General features: G+C 38.2%; 1 protein-coding gene across 3 annotated transcripts in view; it reads left to right on the forward strand.

Annotated features, from left to right (window-relative positions):
* Positions 1-26,240, forward strand: part of RALGAPB (Ral GTPase activating protein non-catalytic subunit beta) — an 83,238-nt gene that overhangs the window by 13,498 nt on the left and 43,500 nt on the right. For 2 of the 3 annotated variants that reach the window (XM_045885759.3, XM_045885758.3), the window contains exons 3-13: positions 2,742-2,944; positions 8,028-8,191; positions 9,795-9,981; positions 13,054-13,185; positions 13,842-14,020; positions 15,463-15,611; positions 15,741-15,957; positions 19,430-19,631; positions 22,440-22,607; positions 23,143-23,257; positions 23,641-23,788. In XM_045885759.3, the coding sequence (XP_045741715.1) occupies positions 2,742-2,944; positions 8,028-8,191; positions 9,795-9,981; positions 13,054-13,185; positions 13,842-14,020; positions 15,463-15,611; positions 15,741-15,957; positions 19,430-19,631; positions 22,440-22,607; positions 23,143-23,257; positions 23,641-23,788 (1,864 nt within the window). Of the gene's footprint in view, positions 1-2,741; positions 2,945-8,027; positions 8,192-9,415; positions 9,541-9,794; positions 9,982-13,053; positions 13,186-13,841; positions 14,021-15,462; positions 15,612-15,740; positions 15,958-19,429; positions 19,632-22,439; positions 22,608-23,142; positions 23,258-23,640; positions 23,789-26,240 lie in introns of those variants that run through there. The other variant, XM_054510091.2, reaches the window with a different exon arrangement.

Genomic DNA, 26,240 nt, shown 5'->3' on the forward strand with positions numbered 1-26,240 from the left:
AGACAGAGGCTTAAGTGTCAGGCCCTTGCCTCTAAGCTCTGGGCCCAGTTTTCAGATTTTTATTCAGAGGTGTGTTCGGAAGGTCTTCATTGCTACTCCAGTATGGCCTCTAACTGAAGGCCTGTCTTGTGTCAAGTTTTCAGGCTTCACATATGCACTGAACTTGAGGCCCTCCTGTGTCTCCATGTCTGCCTATCCTTACCTGACTCTCAGATTTAAGAGTGCTGCAGAGCAGCTAAGCGCATATGGCTATGAGCCCAAGTGGTTGGAATGGGGGTTGTGTTTGCTGTCCCTGAAGATAAGGGCTCCTAGAGTGGCTTGGCCTGGAGGTGGTCCTCTGATCTTAGGTTCAGGTGACTGGGCTGAAGTGAAGTTTTCAGGGGCAGGTCATGAAGGGACCCTGATAATGAAGGGATACAGGAATTTGCTAGTGTGATGTCTGGCTAAGATATGGGATTAGAACTTTGTCTCTGTACTTGAGGAATACAGCCTTCAGACTTCAGGTTAACTTATTTTCCAGACCCACTTTTTCTCCCCCTTACTTTTTGATTTCTTTCTGGTGAAGGAGAGATTAGACCTAATCTACATGGAAGACTGGATACAAGCCTAAGCTTATAGCTCTAAAGGCAGTTTATTTACCCTCCACAGGCCATGGGTTGCTGGAGGATGAAGCCTCTCGGTCTGAGGAGCGTTTTTCTCTCTTCAGAGTACCTTAGCAGAGACTTACCCTGAGGTCCAGCGCTTGGCCTGGTGCACTCTCCTCCTGGTGGGTCTGTAATTATCTCCTGGGAAGAGAGGGCACATTAGTGGATAGAGGTGCTGTGCTGCACTCTTGTTCGTTCTCCTTCCCCACCCTTAAAAAGATACGAGAGAATAGTCCTTGAATCCAGTGCCCTCTAGAATTATACAATTGAACTATTATGGAGATATCACCGGAGATATTTTCTCCTTTGTCTTTTCATCTGACAATTACGGACTTGCAGTCCCTTTTAAAATCCTTTCTTATGCGTGGTTAAATTCCTCCCACCCTCCTATATTTGTCCCAGCTTCACTGTGGTGTTAAAGCCTTTAAAGTTTATCACTGTTGCGGATAATATTGTATTATATTATCTATGTTACATTGTTGTTACGTAATTTTACCCTTAGTCTTTGTAGTTGTTTTTGAGCTTAAAATTTTCTGTACATGTATTTACCTTATTAGATTCAACTTTTGTTTTAAACTGCTAAAGTCTTTTTGAATCCTGAATTTCTATCTAACAAGTTAGCTGTCCATTTTAGCTTTGTGATATCTACAGATGGTCAGCCTATAATCTGTTTTTCTGTCTTTTCCTAAGTTACAAATCTCAGCAGGGCCTTTGGCATGCCACTGGGCACCTTCTTCAAAATGATCTTCCTGCATTAACCCACCGTGTTCTCTCATCTTGTGTCTCAACCACTTATAAAAACAGCTGTTCTACTTTCCTCTGGGCCATAGGTCTCCATCCTGTCCAAAGGATATCCTGCATCTGACCACATTTCTTGCTAAAACCCAGGTCCCCCTAGCCAGACAAGGCTATTGATAGTATGGTGAGAGTAGCTTCAGATGTCTAGCTGGAAGACTAGGGCCCAAGTTTTCAGTTTTACCATTTCCACACCAGTGACTTGGGCCAAATTGCTTAATCTTCCTAAGTGTCATTTTTCTTATCTATAAAGTGACGATAGTGTACCCTCTCACACAGGGTTATTTTGATGGTTAGATGATATTTATGAAAGTTGCTTTGTAAATTGCCAGGGTTATGCAATTGTCCACTGCCTTCATAGTAACCTGTTAGTAAAGGAATGAAGCTTGTCTGGCATGACTTGTTCTTTCTGAGTAGGCTGGTTCCTAGTGATCATGCTTCCTTTTTGTAAGTGCTCACTGATCATCTGCTTAGTAATTTTGTCCCACGGTTTTGTCTGGCATTCACTGAAACTTTCCAGTCTACAGTATCTGGAATATTGTTTCATCCTCTTTTGTAAATTATGCTATTTTCCCTTTCTGCTCATATCGTATTCATTCTTCATGACTGCAGGCAATGGTTTGGCAGTTTCTTAGGCAAGTTCTCTCAGCCTCTATGATGTAATGCAGATGGGTCAAGAGGCTAGCACTCATTTAGTGCAGCTAAGTGCCTTGTTAAGATCTTACCCAGCTTAAGTCCCTTCTCACTTGTGTTTGTTCTTACCTTCCCATGTTAATTATTTTCTTTGGCAGAAAAAGTCACAGAATAAGAGTTGAGCAGTTAATATTCCTTCCTGTTGCTTGTTAATGTTGCATAATCTGGAAATGGAATATGATTGAATTTATGTATATGATTTCCTAAATGACACACATACCTGTATACAAATTAAAAGAAGAAATATAGCTAAAATTTTCTATTTCTGTGCCTCCAGCCTCTAGGGAAAATCAAGATGGCCCGTAATTGCTTTTTATTTCACATAGCAAACAATAATAATGTCTAATGGGTAAAAGCCAACATGGGCTTAATATTTAGAAATAAATAATTTATTTTCTTCTTAAATATTTTGCTTAGGAAATGTTGTCTGAGTATGTTTTATCCATGGAAAGTACATTCTTGAGAATAAATCTGATGATACATAGTTGAGATGAATATACTGTCACTTGAGAGGTTTTTGGTAATAAAAGAGGTAAATATTTTAAATCAGTCTACTGAAATATAGTAGGGATGTGTGATAATTCTGTATGTATATTTTCTTTTGTTTAGGTGAAATGGACGATGGAAGTAATTTGCTATGGACTGACCCTTCCATTGGATGGAGAGACTGTAAAATATTGTGTTGATGTATATACAGACTGGATTATGGCTCTAGTATTGCCGAAAGATTCTATTCCATTGCCAGTTATTAAAGAGCCTAATCTATATGTTCAAAGTATACTAAAACACCTGCAAAATCTTTTTGTACCAAGGTAAGCTATACCTGTCTGTCTGGCCTGTTATCAGGATCATAATAAAATATTCATAAATGTTACTTTTTTGTATTAATAGGAGCTGATTTCATTGTTAGTCTTTTGAAAAGTAACTTTCATTACTGTTCAAAGAATGTATTAATATGAATGATAAGAGAGATGGGCTTATATAATGTTTACTAAGTTTTGTTTTTTTTTTTAAGATTTTATTTTTTGACAGTGAGAGAGGGAACTCAAGCAGGGGGAGTGGGAGAGGGAGAAGCAGGCTTCCTGCTGAGCAGGGAGCCTGATGCAGGCTCAATCCCAGGACCCTGGGACCATGAACTGAGCCGAAGGCAGACGCTTAACGACTGAGCCACCCAGGTGCCCCTTACTAAGTGTTTTTAACAAGTATGTGTTCACTAAAGGCTTTTGGTTTCCTTTCTAAGATCTGATAGCTGTTAGATATTAAAATGCTATGACACCTTTCCCCTCCATTCAAAAAACATACTTTTGCCTATCATAATTCTTTTCTAGGCACCTAAGTGTTTACCTTAAAATGAATCTTTCCTATGAGAGAATGAAGACATTGAAGTAAGCAGACTTGAAATTATGGGCAAATTCATAGTAGGCCAAAAGATTATGTTAACAGTTTGTTACTGATTTTTTTCTCCTATCTTCTAAGACAAAGATCTTAAATATCATAATATGTGATAAGTACCTTATGTGGGCTTAAAATTTTTTTTCCAGGGGTGCCTGGGTGGCTCAGTCAGTTAAGTGTCAGGCTTCAGCTCAGGTCATGATCTCAGGGTCCTGGGTTCAAGCCCGCTCGGCAGGGAGTCTGTTTCTCCCTCTCCCCTGCTTGTGCTTTCCCCATGTTGCACTCTCTCTCTCAGATAAATAAATCTTAAAAAAAATTTTTTTTTTCCAATTCTAAAAGATTGTATGTCATTGTAAAGAGTTTGGGAAATAGAGAAAATAATGGAGAAGAAAGCATTAATTAGTTTCTTATCCATTCATGAGAATTTCCTTTAAGAAAAACCTGTCTTTAGCGATTTCTTAATATCTTTGAAAGAGGCAAAGAGGCTTCCTTTTGGAAAAGTTCTTGTTACAGCTTTTTCTTTATCAGCTGGTGAGGGACTTTGAATCATCCAAAAACTACTCTATAAATTTTAACTTTTTGAATTTAGAAGGAAGTTTACTTTGGGGGCACCTGGCTGGCTCAGTCGGTAGAGCATGCAACTCTTGATCTCAGGGTCATGAGTTCAAGCCCCGCATGTGGCATAGAGTATACTTAAAAAAATTATTTTTTAAAAATTTTATTTATTTATTAGTGAGTGAGAGAGAGCATGAGCAGAGGGGAGGGGCAGAGGGAGAGGGACAAGCAGACTCCCCACTGAGCAGGGAGCCTAGCTCAGGGCTGGATTCCAGGATCCCGGGATCATGACCTAAGTTGAAGGCAGACGCTTAACTGACTGAGCCACCTAGGTGTCCCCCCCAAAAAAAATTTTTTTAAAGAGTTTTAGAAGATTACTTTGTAAAATTTGAATTAAAAAAAAATCTCATTGAGGGGCACCTGGGTGGCTCTGTCGTTGGGCATCTGCCTTCAGCTTGGGTCATGATCCCAGGGTCCTGGGATTGGGCCCCACATCAGGCTCCCTGCTCTGCGGGAAGCCTGCTTCTCCCTCTCCCACTCCCCCTGCTTGTGTTCCCTTTCTCCCTGTGTCTCTCTCCGTCAAATAAATAAAATCTTCAAAAAAAAAAAAAATCTCATTGAGAACTGTGATGTGTAGGATCAAATACAAACTCCTTGCCTTGTGTGAAATGCTGGCTATAATCTAGCCAGATTATCTGCTGCTAATTCTGCATGAGCCCTGCTCATTGGTCAGACTCATAAATTACACATTCCCTTAAGACTCCTTAATGATTTTCCACATCTTCACCTGGCCTTTTCTTTTTCTTCCTCTTCTCCCTCTCCTAGTTGTCCACATCTCACTTTTGTTGGTTCATCTTAAATCCTGCCTTATAAAAAGAAGCCTTACTTGACCATCCTGACCCACAGTGATCATACCTTTTCTGAACCAGTGTGTTACTTCCTGTGTCACTCTTTTATGTCTTCACTGTTTTATTGTTTATCTTTTAAAATGTGTGTGTCTCATTTCCCCAGCTAACCATCTGGAAGGCAAGAATTAGGTTGTACATATTTTGGGCTTCCACAGTACCTGGTGCAGTCCTTACATTACTTTAGGTGTGAATTAAATATTAGTTGCTTATTATTTATTGATTTCAAAGAGAAGTAGTAATAGGAAGTAGTTGGCCATGATTAGCATATTATTTGTGTCTAAGCAGGCTCTTCTAAAATGGTGTAATAGTTTTAATGCTTTTGTCACTCCATGTAGGAGACTAATTTACTGGCCTTTTTCTTTGGGCATGGGACAGTTTGATGAGTAGTATTGTCACTGTGTTTCTTTCCTTTTTGTACTCTTACCACCTCTCCATGCTCAATTCATTTGTATTGATAAAAAATATCAATGGCATTTGAGTTAATTGGGCTTTTGCTTTTTTTCCCTTTTGAGAACATGAGTACCTTGTTCATTAGCTTGTTTTCTCAAGAGTGTGTGTGCATTCTTTGGAGAGGATATTGAACTGAGTACTAGAGTTCTCCTGGCCAACAGTGTCTTAGGGAGCTGAATATTTTCAGTGCTAAGTATTGGGAGGTATGATCTCCTCTCCCTTTATTGGAAGTATCAGGGTTGTTTTTTTTTTTTAATTCAGATCACAAAATTGTCATCAAGTTTACTTAGTTGTTTTTATAAAAAGTGACACTCAGAAGAAACTTTTTACCACTTTGCTAGAGATAAGTCAGGAGTAACCTTTCTCTTTTTGCCTATCAGTTTTTTTGTTTGTTTGTTTGTTTGTTTGTTTTTTAAAGATTTTATTTATTCATTTATTTGAGAGAGTGATAGAGAGAGAGCACATGAGAGGGGGGAAGGTCACAGGGATAAGCAGACTCCCCGCCGAGCAGGGAGCCCGATGCGGGACTCGATCCCGGGACTCCAGGATCATGACCTGAGCCGAAGGCAGTCGCTTAACCAACTGAGCCACCCAGGCGCCCGCCTATCAGTTTGATCTCCTTTTTATTTGCATAATGGAATGAAGAGTGAATCATCTTTTAAAATCGATTAGGGTTTTCATTGCTCAAATATAATGTAGTTTAAAAAATGTAATATTCTTCTAAAGCAGTGGTTGGCAAACTTTTTTGATAAAGACCCAGATAGTAAATTTGTGGGCTATATGGTGTCCTAACTACTCAACTCTGCTGATGTAGAGAAAGCAGCCATAGATAATGTATAAATGAATGAGCATGGCAGTGTTCCAATAAAATTTCAACAAAAACAGGTGGTAGTCCAGATTTGACCCATGGGCTATAGTTCACCAGCCCTTGTTCTAAGAACAGTTTTTCTGAAGATCATAAATTCTTTTTGAAAATGTTGAGGGGGCACCTGGGTGGCTCAGTTGTTAAGCGTCTGCCTTCGGCTCAGGTCATTGGGAAAGGAAAATCTCTGGTGTGTAGACCTTTCTGTTTATTTTTTAGTAAAGATGATCCTGTTTCTCTTAGCTTTAGAAACTTGGACACTGCTCCTAAATTTAGGTCTTCGTAGTGAGGCTACAGTTACCTATAGAGCAGATGTTTCCTTTTGTACTAGCAGACAGGTACCTGGAAATAGTGGGTAGGCCTAGGTTACTGGCTTGGAGTCTTATCGCTAACTTGGAAGAGTGTCAAACCCAGAGCTATTCTTATTTCTTATTCTGGACTTCTTGTATGGCTAGATGAGATTTGGGGCTATTACATAGTTTTCTACTGTTCTTCATGTAGCTAGAGCAACAGACACAAACTTGAGACTCATGGCTTCACATGAGCTGGATTCACTGCCAGCTGAACATGGGACGTCTCCCTGCTCTTTGGGGGTCTTTGTCTTTCCTAGGTGAATGTCTCATTTTACTCTTGGTAGGACTTCTTTAGGAAAAACTTATTGGTGTCATTTGTTTGCAACTTTAGGGTAAGTGTCTGGTTTTCTGGGCCATGGCCCAGAATCTGAGAATCTTCTATCCTCAGGTTGGGGCGGGAGTGGTAAGGCCACTCACTTCATTTTCTAGATATTTTGAGGAAGCTCTGTTTTAGCAGTTCTTTGTGACATAAGTCATAATATAGAAACTTGTCCTCGAGATTTATTTCAGTAATATTAGTTACTTGTCTTAGGTTTCACATAGGAGGTCTGGAGGCCAACTCACCACTCATTTATGCAGTGAGTTTCCTACTATTCTCAAAATTCTCAGGTGGTCCACTTTGGAAAGTAGGGATAAGGGGCTGGGGCTTGGACCTCTTTCTTCAACTCTAGCTCCAATACTTTGATCTATTTTATTCTCTTGAGAAAAAATGGTCCTGTAGACTAAAGAGAGTTATAAAACTTTTTTCTAGGGTATCTTGGGAACCATTGGAACCCCCATCTTAGGTTAAGTTGCCTTTTTTATTAGAACAGCAGTAGCAGGGTGCTCATTTCTGAGGCAGTTGCCTCCATACCTCATCAGTTTCAGGGTGAGGATATTCCATTGGGTCTATAGGCTCTTCTCTAGCAGACATTAGCTTCAAAGGAACTGTGACCACCATAAATTCACATTCTAAATTCTCGTGAATGTGTGTTTAAAAAATGTTAAAAAGAATACAAAGGCCATTCTGCTTCATTGTGAGCAACAGAAGGGGCTGTGGGTATTTACTCATTCACTCAGCAGAAAATGGTGTGCCTGTTATGTGTCAGGCACATTTTAGACTTAGAAAATCCAGAGGTGAAGCTTACATTCTACTGTTCCCCCCTGTCCCCAGGAGCTTTTCAAGCTCTCATAGAAATGGTAGGTTGAGATCCCAGAATGCCAAACTGTATGGTGGCAAAATATCTTTGAAATGAAGAGGCTGCACCTTGTCCTGTCCTCTGATGCTCTTAGGGAGTGTCATTGGACCATTGCTTGCTGTGTCCGTAAGTCGCCTGTCCTCAAGCCTTTGCTTTTTCTCCTCAAGGCTTGTCAGTGATATGTCTGTCTTCTTCAGACAGGAACAGGGCTCCAGTCAGATCCGACTATGCTTACAGGTCCTGAGAGCCATTCAGAAACTGGCCCGTGAGTCATCCATCATGGCACGAGAAACGTGGGAAGTCTTACTGTTGTTTCTTCTGCAGATTAATGACATACTTCTAGCCCCACCAACTGTTCAAGGTCTGTTTATGTTTTTTCTAATTTATTTCTGAGCTCTGGAGGCAGTTCATTTTAAACTCAATGAGTAGTAGACTCATTAGGGATTTACAATTTGGCATGACATTTGACAAACCAAGGTTAACAGGTCTTAGAATGGAAGCCCTGAAGTTATTTTACTTTCAGTGATGATTTTGCTAATCTAGGGAGAGACTCAGTGTGTTAATGCATATTTGATAATGATAGGAACAGTAGGTTTTGTTTAGTCTATTAAGATAGAGCCTATATAAGAAACAGCTAACTGAAGTAGAACCTGTAAGTACTGTGCCTGATTACAAAGTAGTTACCAAAGTAGACGCTGAAAACTTGACAGCTACAGAAGATATTTTGTTCAGCAAATGAAACATACAAAATCTTAAGGGTTCTATTTGGAGATATGACAGGATGCCACTCATTACCTTGTCATTAAGAAGCCTCCAGTTTTATGCCTTCAGAATGTATTTTAGAGGCCCTGCTGTGTATGTTACAGCACAATGTACACAAATTGTAAGTTGATATTCTAGTTCTAGGTTCCCTTGTTGCCTATTCATCTGTGTAGTCTCTTACTACAGACATACAAGTGTGCACTTGTGATCTCGCACAAATGCAGCGTCCAGGAAAGTATCTAAAGGAAATCATAGAATTCCACTGTTGAAAGTGAGTCCATAGTAGGAATACCTTGTCTGTTATGATGATAGCTAGCCAGTCATTGACTCATTAGCTCTTTGGTACACAGTCTCCATGCCAGGGGTCTCAGCAACTCAACGCAGGCAGTTTCTCCCCTTCTGGGGCTCATTGTTGAAACTTCATTTTTGCTTATTTGAAATATGCATCCTTATAACTTTTCCTACTAATCCCAAGTTTGCCTTGTGGAGCTATGCAGAGCACAGACTACTGCTTTTCTCCCTGGTTGCGGGGCTCAGAGCAGAGGAACAGGTCTGTTTTTCATGGTTGAGCCTCTGTCCTGCACAGCACCGGTCCTTTTGCTCCCTTCTTTATCTCCCTCTCCCCGAAGGGTAGCTTTCAAACACCTGAAAGTTTTACAACAAAGGTTGGAGGTAGAAAGACCTGAGTATTTATTTGCTCTGATTCCTTCACTTACTGACTTTGTAAACTCGGAGGTTACTTAAATTTTCTCATCTAAGTTTTCTCTTCTTCAAAATGTGTTTAATTGATAATTGGTAAAAGATATAAATATCTATCTTGCAGAATTAATGTGAGGAATACGTGAGGTCATGTGCATAAACCAGTCAGCACAGAAACTGACCCAGTAGTCACACATCCTAGACATTCGTCCTTCCCCTTCTCCTCTGTGTCTGTCCCACTTGCTGAAGGTAAAGATCTTTGATAAGAACCAAGCAGGGTGACTTGAAAACTTGATAAATGATAATTGGTTGATGTAGTCATGATTTTCTTCATAGGAGCTCCTAAGAATAGTTTCTCATTCCTACTTAATAAGTGGCTATTTGAAAGTCAGAACTTAACATTGCAGTTATTTTGATTTTTTGACCACTTATCCTGAATCAATGAATTAAAGGTTTTTCTTTAAAAATAAGTATGCCAAAGATGTTTTCTTTTTGTTGGTAAGGTGGCATTGCTGAGAATCTAGCAGAGAAGTTGATTGGTGTTCTCTTTGAGGTTTGGTTACTAGCTTGTACTCGGTGCTTCCCAACACCACCTTACTGGAAAACAGCCAAGGAGATGGTGGCAAACTGGAGGCACCACCCGGCAGTGGTGGAGCAGTGGAGCAAGGTCACCTGTGCGCTCACTTCAAGGTAGGTCACTCTCATTGACTTGCCTGCCTTCATCTACCTGGTCTAAGGCAGCTTCCTTCTAGTTCCATGTCTTCCTGGAATTCACGGAATATGTTGTGAGAAGCCTGTATCCTGTGTCTGTTATTACTTGCATTTTAGGTACAGAAGCAAGCCACTTCTTAAATATGGATATAGCAGTTTGGCTACTGCCTGGCAAATTTAAAACCTTTCAGATTAAGCAAGTATGGAGAAGCAGTATGGAGAAGAATTCTGTACCCTGCCTCCCTTGCCAAAATCCCGTTCTTAATCTGATTACTAAAATACCATGATTATTATTTTTAAAAAACCATAGAGGGGCGCCTGGGTGGCTCAGTTGTTAGGCGTCTGCCTTGGGCTCAGGTCGTGATCCCAGGGTCCTGTGCCGCATTGGGCTCCCTGCTCAGTAGGGAGCCTGGTCTCCCTCTCCCCCTGCTTGTGTTCCCTCTCTCGCTGTGTGTCTGTCAAATGAATAAATAAAATCTTTTAAAAAATAAAAATAAAAGAAAATGTGTTCTCTCTCTTGCTCTCTCTCTCTGTGAAAATAAATAAATAAAATCTAAAAAAAAAAAGAGAGAGAAAAGAAACAAAGGAGACCTAACCATATCAAAAGTACACCATGTCACTATTTGATCCTAGGTTTAAAACAAAAAAAATAAAAATAAAAAAAGAAAAGAAAATGAAAAACCATAGAAAGGTATGAAAAAAGTTAAGTTCACTAGAAATCCTATTATATATATTTATACATAGTTTTACAGAAATGAGACATCCTATAATGTGCTATATTATAACACAAATAGGTAGTTTGTTATAATAATTTTACCTTTTTTACCATTTATATGTAATGTGAGTAAACTTTAGGCTTTATTTTTTTTCAGACTTGTTTTTTCATTTCAATTCTACATATTTTTTTCCCTACAGATTTTATTTATTTATTTGAGAGAGAGTAGAGAGAGAGCACAAGAGCAAGGTGAGGGGCAGAGGGAGAAGCAGACTCCCCGCTGACCAGGGAGCCTGATGCAGGGCTCGATCCCAGGACCCCAGGATCATGACCTGAGCTGAAGGCAGATGCTTAACCGACTGAGCCACCCAGGCGCCCTCAACTCTACATATTTTAGTATGTAACTCTAAAAGATGAGGATTCTTTTTAAAACAATCACAGTACAATTATCATACCTAAAAAATTTTAACAGTTCCTTTAATATCAGTTAGCCATTCAGTGTTTAAATTTCCCTTGCATGCCTCCTTTTTTTTTCTTTTTATGGTTGATTCCATTGAATCAAAACAAGCAAGGTTCTTAAGCCTATCTTAAAACTGTAGGTTCCTACTCTCTCATTTTTATTTCTTTGGGGTTTTTGTTGTTGAAGAAACTGGGTTGTTTGTCTTAGAGTGCTTCCACATTCTGAATTTTTCTGATTATGTGCTGGTTGTGTTGTTTCTCTGTCCTCTGTGTTTCCTGTCAGCTGGCATTTAGATCTAGAGACTTGATCTGATTTAGATTTGTAGAGGGGAGAGCAGTGTGAAGGCAGGAACAAATAACTTATAGGTAGCATTATGTATCAGAAAGTAGACTGGTCTTTTTCTGAGTTAATGAAATGTTTATGTTTATATCTTTATCACTATTTAAGGTAAAAAAAAATGGAAGTTTTGGAATATTCTTTTTATTGTTATATTGTAGTGAATGTCAAAATTATAAGTCTATTTTTAAATAATAATTAAGTGTAAATGAAAAATAAAGGAAAAAAAACAAAACAAAAATTTTTAGCAACCAAAAAAAATAGTCATCTAAATAATACCTGTATCATGTTAAATAAGTCAACTAATTTCTGCTCCAAAAAAATAAATAACACTTCTTTTTATCTTGATTATAAAAGCAATACATTCTTAAAATAGAAAATTTGGAAGATATAGGGAAAAATATCCATCACTTACAGATAGCCAGTGTTGTTAACATTTTAATGTATTTTTTCCATTTCTCTTTATTAAAAAAAATTGAGATTATTCTATATAGTATTATCTGTTTTTTTAATTTGATTCTTGTCCCATTAATTATAAGTGCCTTTTCCATTCTTAAATCTCGAGATCATATTTTTAATGTCTTTGTAGTTTTTCATTATATAAATGAAATTATAATTTATTTAATAATTGTTCAGACATTTATGTTCTTTAAAAATGTTGATATGATACTTTATACAAAGTGTGTGTATTCTGGTTATTTCAGTAAGATGTAATTTCTAGATATAAGATGATTGAGTCAAAGTTTAAATACATTTGGAATAGTACTATTAAATTAAGTAATTGAATTGCTGAATTACTTTTAAGGAACACTATAAATTCTGAACTTCATGCAAGTTATATAGCAGTTATGGATAAATTATAGCTTAGTTGTGTTGAAGGAGTTTGCAGTAGGATGACTCTTTTAAAAATAATTTAAATAACAATTTATATTATAATTATATAACTATATAAACATCAGTTTCATATTATATGATTATACAATTTACTCATGTTATTTGCAATTATTCATAAATAAAATTTAATAATTCATAATTTGTAATTTGATAATATATGATTTGTAATTTTATAAATTATGAAATTATATCACATATAATTTTATATATTACATATTATATATTTAAAAGCTGTTATATAAAGTATAAGATCATAATGTGATACATATCTAATGTATAACATTATATATATAGTTTTATAAATTATAGATACATTTATAATATAAATTATATAACAATATAAATAGGTATTTAACTAAATAACAAATAATTTTTAAAACAAATACATTATTCAAATGTTGAAACATTTTTTTTAATCTTACAAAACTGGAAATCCCCTTATAGTTTGTTTCTTATCAACAAGCGTTTTCATTTATCTTATTCACTTCCGTGAGGTATAATACACATCATCTATTTTCTCTTGTATTTCTGTTATCATATTTTAATATTTAGTATTTTAATACTTAATACATATTTTAATACTTTAATATATTTTTCATTCTGCTAAGAAAGGAACTTGGTATTATGCATTTTTTTTGTATTTCAGATTGCTACGCTTTACATATGGTCCTTCATTTCCTCCATTTAAAGTTCCTGATGAAGATGCCAGTCTGATCCCTCCTGAAATGGATAACGAGTGTGTAGCACAGACATGGTTTCGCTTCTTACATATGTTAAGGTACTATTATTTAGTATCGTGTGTGCTCTTTCCCCGGTGTCTTAGGGCAGGAACCATGCTATAACTTTTGTGTTGGTGCTCAGTGTGTGACGGCTAAGTACAGCCCTCAGATGGAGCCACGTTGGACAACAGGCCCATCTACATCATTGCCTCCTGCTCTCCCTGTCCCAGCAGAGTCAGGCTGCCCTCAGCTGCACTCAGTCTGCAGTCTCTAGAAGCTTGTCCCCTATGGTACATGTAACATTTGTTCTCATGCCTACTGCTGCAGCCTTGATATTATCTCTCCCAGGACCTGCTCTCTCTTTATAGTAATTCTGTTCAGTTCGGTTTTATTGCTTCTTACTTTTCTCTCTACTAGCTACATCCTTGTGTCCTGTGGAACTTTTGTTCTGTTGCATACTGCCCTAATTCTTAAACCATTTTCTCTCCATATCTTCTCATTCTGGTTTGACTGGCCTCATTTTTCTGTTTGTGTTTCTAAATTACCCTTTTTATAAATTAGGGATGTTAACTATTCTCTTTTTTCCCAGTTTGTGTTTTTCATCTTTCAGTGATTTCAGTTTTGTTAAAATGTCTTTTTCTATGATCATTTTCTATTTTCCTTTAAAATTAGAAAGCCTTTCTGTGTAATTAATTCTTTTTCTCTTTTTTGATAGTAATCCCGTGGATTTGAGTAACCCAGCCATTATAAGCTCAACTCCCAAATTTCAGGAACAGTTCTTAAATGTGAGCGGAATGCCACAAGAATTGAATCAGTATCCCTGCCTTAAACATCTGCCTCAAATATTTTTTCGTGCCATGCGTGGAATCAGCTGTCTGGTGGATGCATTCTTAGGTGAATTTTGTGTATGTTGCTAAATGTTTGGAGACCTACATGTAGATAACTCTAGAGTATAGATTTAGAAACTTATGGAAAGCCCAAAGAAAAAGATGAACAGATTTGATTACAAATGACAAAGAAGGAAGAATTATTTGCAACAAATGTAATAGTTGAAGGCTTTTGTTGTCTTTATATAAATAGATCAAAATATGTTAAGAAAAAGAATAAGACTTGGTAGATAAATGGAAAAGGATATGAATAAATGATTTGCAGAATCCAAGAAAATACAGATTAAAATACATTAGGTATCAATTTTTTGTGTGTCACTGGGAAGCAGATTAGACCTTTTGTGAACCACTGTTTTATTTTATTTTTTTAAAGATTTTATTTATTTATTTGACAGAGAGCGGGAGAGGGAACACAAGCAGGGGGAGCGGGAGAGGGAGAAGCAGGCCTCCCGCCGAGCAGGGAGCCCGATGTGGGACTCGATCCCAGGACCCTGGGATCATGACCTGAGCCGAAGGCAGACGCTTAACGACTGAGCCACCCAGGCGCCCCATGAACCACTGTTTTAAACCATTTTGGGGCAACTGAGTGGCTCAGTCAGGTAAGTGTCTGCCTTCGGCTCAGGTCATGATCCCAGGGTCCTAGGATCGAGCCCCGTATCGGGCTCCCTGCTCAGTTGGGGGCCTGCTTCTCCCTCTCCCTCTACCTGCCGCTCCCCTTGCTTGTGCACTCGTTCTCTGTCTCTCTCAAATAAATAAAATCTTTAAATAAAAAACCTATTTTTCACATTTTAGGAATGTGAAAAGTCTACTTTTAACCTACCGAAAGGCATTGATATTTAAGATCTATTTTTTCTAAAACATTTATTATGTGCACTTGTTAATACATTACATAGGTAATATATTATTCAAATTAAGTTTGGCCACATAACAACCAAAAATACCAGTGGTTTGAACAGGGTAGTTTATTTTCACATATGGTAAGGCCAGGGCTAGGCAGTATAGGGCTGCTATAGCTATTCCATTATTGTAAGGGACCCAAGGCCCTTCTATCTTGTGGCTCTTTGTGTACTCTCTCATGGGCCGTGATGGTTAAACGAGTTCCAACCATCCTGTTCAGGAATTAGGAAGGGAGGAGAGTCTGTACTTGATTGGTCTTTCTAAGATTTCTTGGAATACCCACCCAACAATCACCCACTTCTCTATGGTCAGAACATGGCCACATCTAGCTGTAAGGGAGGCTAGAATACGTAGTTGTGTATTTGGGGTAGCCATGTCCAGCTAAAGTTTGTGTTCTGTAACTCAGGAGGAAAGAACGAATAGATACTGGGAGGCAGCTAGCAGTGTCTGCCGTAGTCTGTCCTGAGCCTTCACTGGTGTTATTTGAGGCAGATTTTCTAACCACACGTTTGAAACTATGAAGAATAACTCCATTTGTTTTTTTTCTTAAAGGCATCTCTAGACCCCGGTCAGACAGTGCTCCTCCAACACCCGTGAATAGATTAAGTATGCCTCCGAGCACTGCTGTCAGTACCACCCCACCACATAACCGGAGGCACCGGGCTGTTACTGTGAATAAGGCCACCATGAAGACAAGCACAGTAAGGGTTTTTGTCTCCATGATTATGCTGTATAAAGTTGACTTTTTAATCTGCCAACATTTTAGAAAAGTCCTGCTGTTTTCTCAAACTTTTCTTGAGTGTGGATATATTCTCGTACTCCTCTAACAGGTTAGTACTGCTCATGCCTCGAAAGTTCAGCACCAGACATCGTCCACCTCTCCTCTGTCAAGTCCCAATCAGACCAGTTCTGAACCCCGGCCGCTGCCTGCCCCTCGGAGACCAAAGGTTAACAGCATCTTGAATCTCTTCGGATCGTGGTTATTTGATGCAGCATTTGTTCACTGCAAACTTCATAATGGGACAAACAGAGACAGCAGCATGACTGGTAAATATTGCTCAAGAAATATGTTACCACGTTTTTCTTCTCTTTTCTTTTCTTTTTAATCTTTCCTACCTGCAAGATTAATATGTACCTTAAAAAGCTTTCTGTCTCTGACCAAGCAGTGTCTTGTGTTTAACCCCTTCCAGCTGCAGTAACAGAATTTGGAAGTTTTCCTACCTGTCCTTTTTATGTCTATGAGGTTTGGCTTTTGTCTGGTTTTGTTAGACACACTTCAGGTTAGCCACTTTATGTTGAATCAAATTCCTTTCAGTAGGTGGCCGGAAGTTCCCTTCATGTCAGCCAGGATAATAATACTGATAGTAAGAATTAAAGATTTTGACCAGAAATTTATTCACAAGAAGTGTTTTCTTAGATGCTGACTGACAGCCATTCACTTATTGGTACATAAAATATTAGAAAATTTCTGCTTCATCAAAAAAACTTCTCAGGTTTTAGTCCAGAGAACTTTATTTCAGGGCACACTTTAAAAAATACCATTTGCTCTGGAACTAAATAAGACTGGTGGCGAATTAATAACTCAACCCCGATATCTTCATTTAGATTTTATTACAGAAATGACACTATTTAAATGAAATCTGATTGACTTGGAAGTAGTGGTGTAGCGTGCAGGATGGGAGTGTGGGGTAGTGCAGAATGTACTGGATATTTATGACATGTCTTATAGAGAACAATAATCATGGACAGCATTTATTGAGCTGCAATGACTTTGTGCCCAGACACCCTGTTATATGCACTAATGAATGTACTGGTTGTTTGGTAAGAAAGCACTTTTCCAACTGGGGTTAGATGTAGGTTGAGAGAAAAGGATGCCTAATTGCTTTAGTTTATGCATCTCTAGGGAGAATATTAGTTCCAAGGATTAAAACTAATATGATGACCATAAAACTAATATGATGACCTAAGATGAGTTCTTAATCATCTCAGAACTAAGGTCTATATGAGCGTTATACATGTCTAATCATTTTGGATGTCCTTACAAATCTTTTAAATAATTTAAAAAGGTGTGAATATTAAGATATTTTTGGGAGTATCATTTGAGATTGCATGTTTGAGTTTACAGATTCCTTTGTTTATTTTTTCAAATTCAGACACTTTATATTCTACCATTTCCATATTATATTTTATTTATAAGTTTGAAAGTCGTGCTTATGTATGGATAAGTAAATGTACTTATGACTAAATGAAGACTTTTAGAAAACCATTTTTGGCTTATATTTTCTTATGTTCATGTGCCTTATATTTTGAGTTTTCTGAACCATGCTTATATTTATTAATTCATATTGTATTTTCTAGAATGAATCAGTCATATTTTTAATTTTTATTTTTATTAAGGTGCAATTCTTAGAGTTGTAACTTTTGGGTATCAAGCTATTGACACTAAAATCCCTGAATCCAGTATGGCTCAATCTCCTGCCTCCTTGGTGGGCTTGCTTAAAGGGAATATACAGATCTTCTCACTCTCTAGGGAGTTTGTAACAGCTTTGCTCACCCTCTTGTGCCAAAAGATGGATAATTCAGAAAATATGTGGGCAACCAATTTTTACTTTTAACATCTTCCTCGGTACAGAAAAGATAGAAGCTCCTCTTTCCCCTATTGTGTTTGGAGATGAGAAAGGCTGTTACATTACCCAGGAGATAGGAGGTTTCCTGGTATTTCACTGGGTTTGAGTGCTATTGGGTGCTGCTCTTGAAGTCGTGGGGGTGGGGTTGGAGGGGCGGGGGTGGAAGGTTCAGAAATACTAACACTGTTAGTCTGTTTTCTAAGTACTGGCTGCCATCAAGGAATTCTGCCATGCAGTTCACCTCTAACTTAAAATGTTTGCTTCTATGAACTGGTTAGCTCTAGACTGATGTGACATTACACTGTAGTTTGTGAAAGTAACATTGAGCTGGGAAGGGTTAATGAACTAAAATTTTAATGCACGTTATTGGCAGTTCAAAACCTCAATTCTTTGTAGTTGTGTAATTTTCTTTGTTCATTGTTTTGCATGATACAAAAATCATAATTTTGGATCTGAATGCACAATTTCCTGTTTTTGAACTAGCTTGTGGTATCATAAAGCTTTTAATCTAACTTTTAAAAAGCTAAAAAGCTTCTTAACTTATTGTAAAATTTCACCATCTTTGAAGTATTTTATAATTACTGCTGTCCTTTGATTTGTTTCCATTTATTTCTATTATCTTGCAGCATCTTTTATCCAAATTCTTCTTTCTTATAAATCTTGTAAGTAGGAACCAGAAGCTTCTCCTTAATTGCAGTCATGTTTTTATTTTTTTCATAATTCCATTAAAAAATTTGATTGTCATTGTCTCTTGTAGTTTTTGCACTTGGGAAGAAAAATACTTTTCTGTGTTTTGAATGGGGAAGATTGTTGGCAAAAGCAAATTAATCTGCCTGAATCAGTCCCATTATTTCTGTACACTAGTCTGGTCATGTCATGAATTCCAGGACTTTGCACTAACTGTGTTTTGGCTTTTTTATTTTTTTTTTTAAAGCTTTAAGCTTATTTTTATACAGATTTAGTGTTTGATTTGTATGCATTCTGCATGTAGTGTTTTTCAAATGTATTATTGCTGGATAGCTTTTTCAGGACTAAAAATGGCTCATGGGAAGTTGCATAAAGATTTATGCTTGACTCTGCATTCTATTAAAACTATTACAAAATAATTTAAACATTTCATGTGGAGTGATAAAAGATTTCAGAGTGATTATTCAGTACACTGTGAAATCTTTTGTTAAAAATAAAAGCAACAAAAGCAACTTTCAAAGGGCTTCTGTTTCAGTGACAACGAATGACCATGATAATCTTTCTTACCAATCCAATTTTCTGATTTATCAACCTCAAGTTAGCTGCTGTCTGTGGTTGTTAAAATTCATTCTCATTTTGCTTGGTTGGGCGATTCTTTGGTGTGTGTTTTGGATTTGGGTGGGTGGTGGGAATGCTCTCTCTTCCTCCCCCCCCATTTCTCATCCTTACTTTGCCCTCTCCCTAAAGTATACAAACTGGCATGGGCTTGCCCATTCACTTATGATGTCTGTCTGGGGTAGTGTGTAAATTGAAGTAGCTATTTTTCTTAATGTTTAAGCATCATTCTACAGGGGGAGGAAAAAGCAGAATAAATAACAGAAAACCCAAATTCTTTTATTATATATCTGTATTGACATACAGATATATACACATGTACTCTGCTGATCAAAAAATTTAGTTGAAAAATGCTTCTAGTAGAATCTATTAAACTGATAATACCAGTGTAAATTAATTGTTGCCATTTTCAAAGAAGATTTCAGAGAGCCCCTTTTTAAAAAAATAAGACGTAGTTGCCAAACAAAAGCATTACTGAATTCTATTTAAGTAAAATTTAATGACACCAACACTTGATCTTTGTGTCCAGGGTCCCATGAGCCTATTTGCATATTGACAAATATAATAAAATGCTCCTTTTCTCTCCTCAGCCATTACAACACAAGCTAGCATGGAGTTTCGACGGAAAGGGTCACAAATGTCCACAGACACCATGGTTTCCAATCCTATGTTTGATGCAAGTGAATTTCCTGATAACTATGAAGCAGGAAGAGCTGAGGCTTGTGGGACACTGTGTAGGATTTTTTGTAGCAAGAAGACTGGAGAAGAGATTCTGCCAGCTTATTTATCCAGGTCTTAGAATTTTTTCGTTTATTTTTCCATTTATATAGTTTTGATAGTGAAACTCTATTATAGCATGGCTTGGTAGGCTGAAGTGATAAGTAAATTTGGGTCTGAAATACTTGCAAATGTCTGTAAGTAATTGGAATTTTTGCTTGAAATTCTTGCATTTTACCTGCCTCATCAAATTTGGTAAAGATCCTTAAGATGCTTTTTATTTTAGAAGTATTACTTATTTCATTATATTTTACTTTTATTAATGATGGAGAGATTTGGAAGGATCACATTACTCAAGTAAATTTTTAGCACAGTATTAGGCACTATAAATGGTCCAGAAATGTTAGCTGTAAATCTGGTCTCTGAGGAGCTTATCTTCTCAAGTGAGCAAAGCCGTGTACTTAAGTAACAATGATCCAAATAGTAATAGGAAGTTGGTAGGAGAGAGGCAGGGATCAAGTGCTGTGGGCATTCAGAAGCAGTAGCAGTATACACTTACCCCAGGGGTTCAGGAAACAGTTCCAGAGGATGGGATGATTGTGCTGGACTTAAAAAGGATGGGTAGTGTTCAGCCTGTGTTAGCAGGTTGGGTAGGGTCCTCTTACCCAAATCGGTGACTTCAGCCATCTTGGTGAATGGCTCCGGCAGCCATTTAGTTGCTCAGGCCAGAAACTAGGAGTCATTTTAGACTCTTCTCCCTCTTTATCTTTGGATGGTGAACAACTCCTGCCTTTCTGTTACTTAACCCTCTTTCTAATCTCTCCCCTCTGTCCTCACCATGACACTTTAGACCTTGTCACTTTTTTCCTAAATTAATTTGTAGTGGCCTCCTATTTTTCTTGACTCTGTTTTGCTTTCCTGAACTGATCATTCGCATAGCTGCTAAAGTGATCAACAAGAACATTCAGGTGTCTGTACCTGCTGGGTTCTCAGGAATGAAGATTAAGCTGAATCAGAGGGAACTGAGTGCAGAATCCTATAGGCCTGAAACAGAATGGTACATGCAGGCAGCTGATCAGGGGTATCTTAATAGGTTCTTGGCTTTAAGTAACAGGAAACTCCTCAATGTGATTTAAGCAAAAATGGTAATGACTTATGAGAAACTGTGCTATTTAATACATTCTAAGGTTAGGACATGCACCAGGGCCTCAAAAAGGGCAGGGATGAGAAACTAGAAAGTGTCCAAGGAACAAAACAACTTCCTTTCTGTTTCTCTATCTTCATGGTCTCCCATGCTTCATTCTTCTCTTCTCTGCAGATTATTTTCTTATATTCAGTATGCCTCTGAGTTCCCAAATTCCATGACTTTGGTCTAGATGACCAGCGGGGCCAGTTAACATTTCTGAAGCCTAATTTCAGATTCCTGGGAAAGAGGATCTGATTAATCAGGTGTCTTCCTCTGGTCTAGCCAGCAACAACTGTGAGGGTGGGTCACACGAAGTGCTGGAGCTCATCCCTTGTGGTGGGGGCATAGTCTCAGGAGAGAGACTATGGGTTGGGGAGATACTCCAAAGAGTAAATAGCAATAAGGGAGAAGGCTGTGATCGTGAGCTTTCTGTCTGGCCCCTAAGACTGGATGGGTGGGAGTACAACCACCTGAAAGAGCAGATTTGTTAGAGGGCAAGTGATGAATTAGTTATGAAACTATTGAGTTTGAGATGCCTGTAGGATATTAATCAACAAATATTTAAGTTCCTACTGTGTGCCAGACACTGTGCATAGGAAGTACTGGAGTAATCAGTACAAATTATCAGTAATCAATAATTAGACATGACCTGCTTTCAGGTATCCAACACACTTTTGGTTAACAGATCTGGGGCTCACTTGAGAGGCATGGGCTAGAGATTGGTTTGGTTATATTCAGGAGCTTAAAACCAGGTTAGTGCGAGAGAGCTTATTAGAGAGTGGAGCTTGACAGCCTGATGGATACCAGTATAGGAGTCAGGTGGAGTAAGAGGGTCTATTACAGAAAACATCTACAGAGGTCACAGAAGGAAAAGAAGAGAAGAAGGGAGTAATTAAAGGGTTGAATGCTTTAAAAAAGGCAGAGGAAGTTAAGACTTAGACATGTCTTCTGGATTTAGCAGTTGAGCGGCTGTTGGTTATTTGCTGACATGGTTTCAACTGATTCTAGGAGGAGAAGCTAGATTGCAGTGTGCTGAGTAGTGACCGGGAGGTGAGGAAGTTGTTTCCCGAATAGGTTTGTGGAGAAAAGTGCCTCATGGTGGTAGAAGAGTTTACCGATATAGTTGCTCTTGAATGATGGAAGATCGAATACTTAGTTGATTGGGGGTTAGGAGAGGAGGATAAAAGAAAGTGGGCTCAGGATTATTCCTAAAAGGAGTCTTACTCAGACTCACCTCCATGTCGTGGTAAATGCAGGGTTGAAAGGTTTCTTTCTTTCATTGTCGCCCCGGAAATGATGGGGAAAGAAAAGCCACAACACACACTTTTTTTCTTCTTCAGGAATTGGGAAAGGTTGCAAAATTTTACTGGCATGGAATTCAGTTCACTGATTACTAATTACTCCAGTCATTTGTCTTGTTTTGGTGACTTCATTTGCAGGCACCTATAACTGAGTTGCAAGGCTTAACACTTCAAGAAGGTGTAATAGACATGAATCTTTTTTCTCTTTTCATTGGGAAAGATAATTTGGTTTTTAGTATATTTGCTTTTGAATTGTTCTAACTCTAGTAACACCTCTTAAAGGATAGAAGTAGTGAAGAATGGAAATAGACTTTCAGATGACTGTGTAGAAAATATTAATAATTATGAAAACAATTGATCAGCAGTTTATTTAAAATTTTTTTCTTGCTTTCCTAGATTTTACATGCTTTTAATTCAAGGTTTGCAGATAAATGATTATGTGTGCCATCCTGTCTTGGCCAGCGTTATTCTAAACTCCCCTCCTTTGTTCTGCTGTGACTTGAAAGGGATTGATGTTGTGGTTCCTTACTTTATTTCAGCTCTTGAAACCATTTTGCCTGACAGGTAAGTTCTCACTCTGTACTAGCATATCACTTGTTGGGTTTGGCCTGGTCTGTTTTGGTGCTTCCTCCCCAGTTTCCTTATTTATCCTGTGCAGTTGTCTTTATAGCCCAAGGGGACTCAGATCACATTACGTGAGCATAGAACATCCAGATATACCTCATCCCTGAATTCATTTAGTTCTAATTTGTCCTGGGCATGTTGAATCCTTTTTGGCCTGGTTTAGAGGGCTAAGAACAACCCCAGCCCTACTTTTATAGGTAGGTCATACATTTGAAATCAGTCAGTCAGATTCTAGTTTAATTCTCTAACAGTTTAACGTAAAAATTCACACACATGCACACATACACACACCCCGCAGAATATAAACTCAGTGGAAAGTAGTTACTGCATTCTTTATGAAACCAAATCCAGTGCTTATATTGTGAAAAATTGACATAATGTATATTTGGCAATAGCTAAAAACAAGCTTTGGTTTGGAAATACCAATAGCTATTTCTTTTTTTCTTTCTTTCTTTCTTTTTTTTTTTTTTGGCAGAGAACTCTCAAAATTCAAAAGCTATGTAAATCCAACAGAATTGAGAAGATCTTCCATTAATATCCTCCTTTCTTTGTTGCCCCTCCCACATCATTTTGGCACAGTCAGATCTGAGGTAATGTTTTATTAAAGTTTTTTATATTCTATATTCTGTTTTGTGTGGTTAAATCTGTCACATTGTATTTTAAAAATGGAACATGAGCTTTTTAAAACTTTTCTCAGATTATTTCAATCAAATCGACAAAGCTGATTTATTGTGGTATTTCTTCTTTCAGCCAGCCAGCATGCCTTGGTCCACTATTTCAGGTGGCGATAGCTAGTGACAGCTAATAATAACACATGTTGAGTGAGTTAGCGCCAGACTTAGCACAGGAGCTAATACTAGTCAGATTGAAAGCCTTGCTTGTTAGCCTGGTCTCTTTGTCCACTGTAGGAGTTGCCACATGGGCCTAGTGCACCACAACAGTTGATGTTGAATATTATTTGTTTCTTCCATAGGTGGTCCTGGAAGGAAAGTTTAGTAATGATGACAGCTCTTCATATGATAAACCAATAACTTTTTTGTCCCTGAAGTTGAGACTTGTGAATATACTAATAGGTGCCTTGCAAACGGAAACGGACCCCAACAACACTCAAATGATACTAGGTTTGTGTTCACACATTTTTTTGTAAGTGAACCCACACACTGTTGACCCCAGGCATGCTTGGAAGGCAGGGGTCAGTGATGAAGCCTGAGCCTAATACAGCTCTACTTATTCTGAATCAGAGGCAGAATTTGTTTGCTTTTATATGTGAAAAAGTTTAAAGGGGTGAGAAGAAGGAAGGGGAAAGCATTATAGTTGTTTTAGGGGGTCATTTTTGCTTAGTTTTATTTGTGTTATTTTTCTCTTTTCCTCTTGCCTTTCCTCTCTCCTCCTGTCCCCTTACCCCCTTCTTCCTCTTCCCTCTCTCCTCTTTCCTTCCCTCCCTTACATCTACGTTTTCCTCTGCCTCCTGCCCATTATGTCCATGGGGAAAAAATTTTGAGTTGGGTGTAAATCTGGAAGCTATGTCAGAACCCTACCAGGAGGAAACTGTTGCTGTGCTTCCTTCCTTTTTCCTTAATGTTCTCTGTTGGTCTCCTGATCGTACTGATTCTCTGTTTTATTTTTTTTTTTTAATTTTTTTAAAGATTTTATTTATTTATTTGACAGAGAGACAGTGAGAGAGGGAACACAAGCAGGGGGAGTGGGAGAGGGAGAAGCAGGCTTCCCGTGGAGCAGGGAGCCCAGTGCGGGGCTCGATCCCAGAATCCTGGGATCAAGACCTGAGCCGAAGGCAGACGCTTAACGACTAAGCCACCCAGGCACCCCTCTCTGTTTTATTTTTATTAAAAAAAAATTTTTTTAAGATTTTATTTATTCATCAGAGAGAGAAAGAGAGGGCACAAGCAGGGGGAGCGGCAGGCAGAGGGAGAAGCAGACTCCCTGCTGAGCAGGGACCCCCCCCCCCCCCCACCGATGCAAGACTTGATCCCAGGACTCTGGGATCATGACCTGAGCCAAAGGCAGACGCTTAACTGACTGAGCCACCCAGGTGTCCCTGATTCTCTGTTTTAAATGGCTCCTCATCATTATGCCCACTGCCGTATTTTAAGCCCCCATTATTTGTCAGTTGATTACTACAACTGTACAACTGTCTCTTTCTGTACTTCTGGCTTTTTTTTTTTTTTTTTACTTCTGGCTTTTCGTCAAAGCCAGGAGCATGGCCCTAGGTATAGGTGCTCTGAGGACAGTACTAAAGAACTGAATGGCATGGCTTTCATCCTTGAGCAAGTCTTATTGCAGAGATTAGAATATTCTCACAAAGTGTGAGATAATTACAGCGGGCAGAGCTGATTGCATGTCTTGTTAAATGTCTTTACTGTTGAGAGAAGAAACCAAAAGAGCAAGGAAGACTTCATGGGGGGAAGTGGAAGTTAAATTTGATCTTCTAGGGCAGAATTTGAATAGGCAGAAATGAGGTTAGGATTTCATTTCAGGAGAGGAAATGTCATGGCCAAAGAATTGGTGGTAGCAGGAATAGTTGGAGTGTTTGGGAAGTATAGTATGTTATGCAGTGAGAAGGTGGAATAAATAGCGAAGAATAAATCCTTTCATTTTGAAAGAGTTGAAAGAACAGAGGTTAAATCTTGCTATGAGGGGGCCTCCAAGTTGTAGTGTTTTAGGTTATTCAAATAATGTATCACTTGAAATCAGATAATTTTCTACAGAGTTGTTATTTAGTTTTGCTTTACCCTTGTTTTGAAGAGCTCCATGTGTACATCTCAAGGAAGAGTCAATTGTCAACTCTTGCCGTAGATTGGCAAAGCTGTGTCTGTCCTCTCTTTATCCATTCTGGACAAGAGTACTCCCATACTGAGATGAGAAGCAGTGTGCTAGGCTCACCATCTTATTTCTGTTCTAGCCTTTCTAGTCCTGTAAGTTCCTTGATAGTAAATATGTGCAGCCTTCAGAATATGCAGACAGGGGTAACCCTGAACCATGTGGCTTTAATCATTCTTAAAAAGCAGTCTGATCAGGGGCACCTGGGTGGCTCAGTTGGTTGAGCATCCGACTGGTGATTTCAGCTCAGATCATGATTTCATAGGTCATGGGATCAAGCCCCACATCTCGAGCCCCAGGCTCTGTGCCCTGCAAGGAGTCTGCTTGAGATTCTCCCTCTCCCTCTGCTCCTCCCCCAACTCACACCCTCTCCTTCTCTTGCTTTCTCTCCCTCAAATAAATAAATAAATAAGCAAATCTTTTAAAAAGGCAGTCTGATCAGAAAGACATAGCTGTGATTTTTATTTTGTTATTTTTCTTTTATTTCTAAAAGAACAGAATCTGTTTTTTTAAAGTATTCCATAATAATTTTTCTGTTTGTAGTAGCCTTGAAATTGAGATGCTTACATCTGGTCTTAAATATCAGTTTAAAAATATCTGATAGTGGTCATGTTTTTATATAGGTAAGTTTGACCCTCAAGTTTATTTTAGAAAATGTGGTTTTAAAACTTTGAAGGCAGATCAGAATTAGGGCATTTCTAAAAAGTGTTTTTTTCATACGTCAATAGATTTATT

Source organism: Mirounga angustirostris, unplaced genomic scaffold (genome assembly GCF_029215605.1).
Source record: "Mirounga angustirostris isolate CCGP_5_RB_7025 unplaced genomic scaffold, mMirAng1.0.hap1 SCAF_10, whole genome shotgun sequence".
In the NCBI taxonomy this organism is placed as follows: Eukaryota; Metazoa; Chordata; class Mammalia; order Carnivora; family Phocidae; genus Mirounga; species Mirounga angustirostris.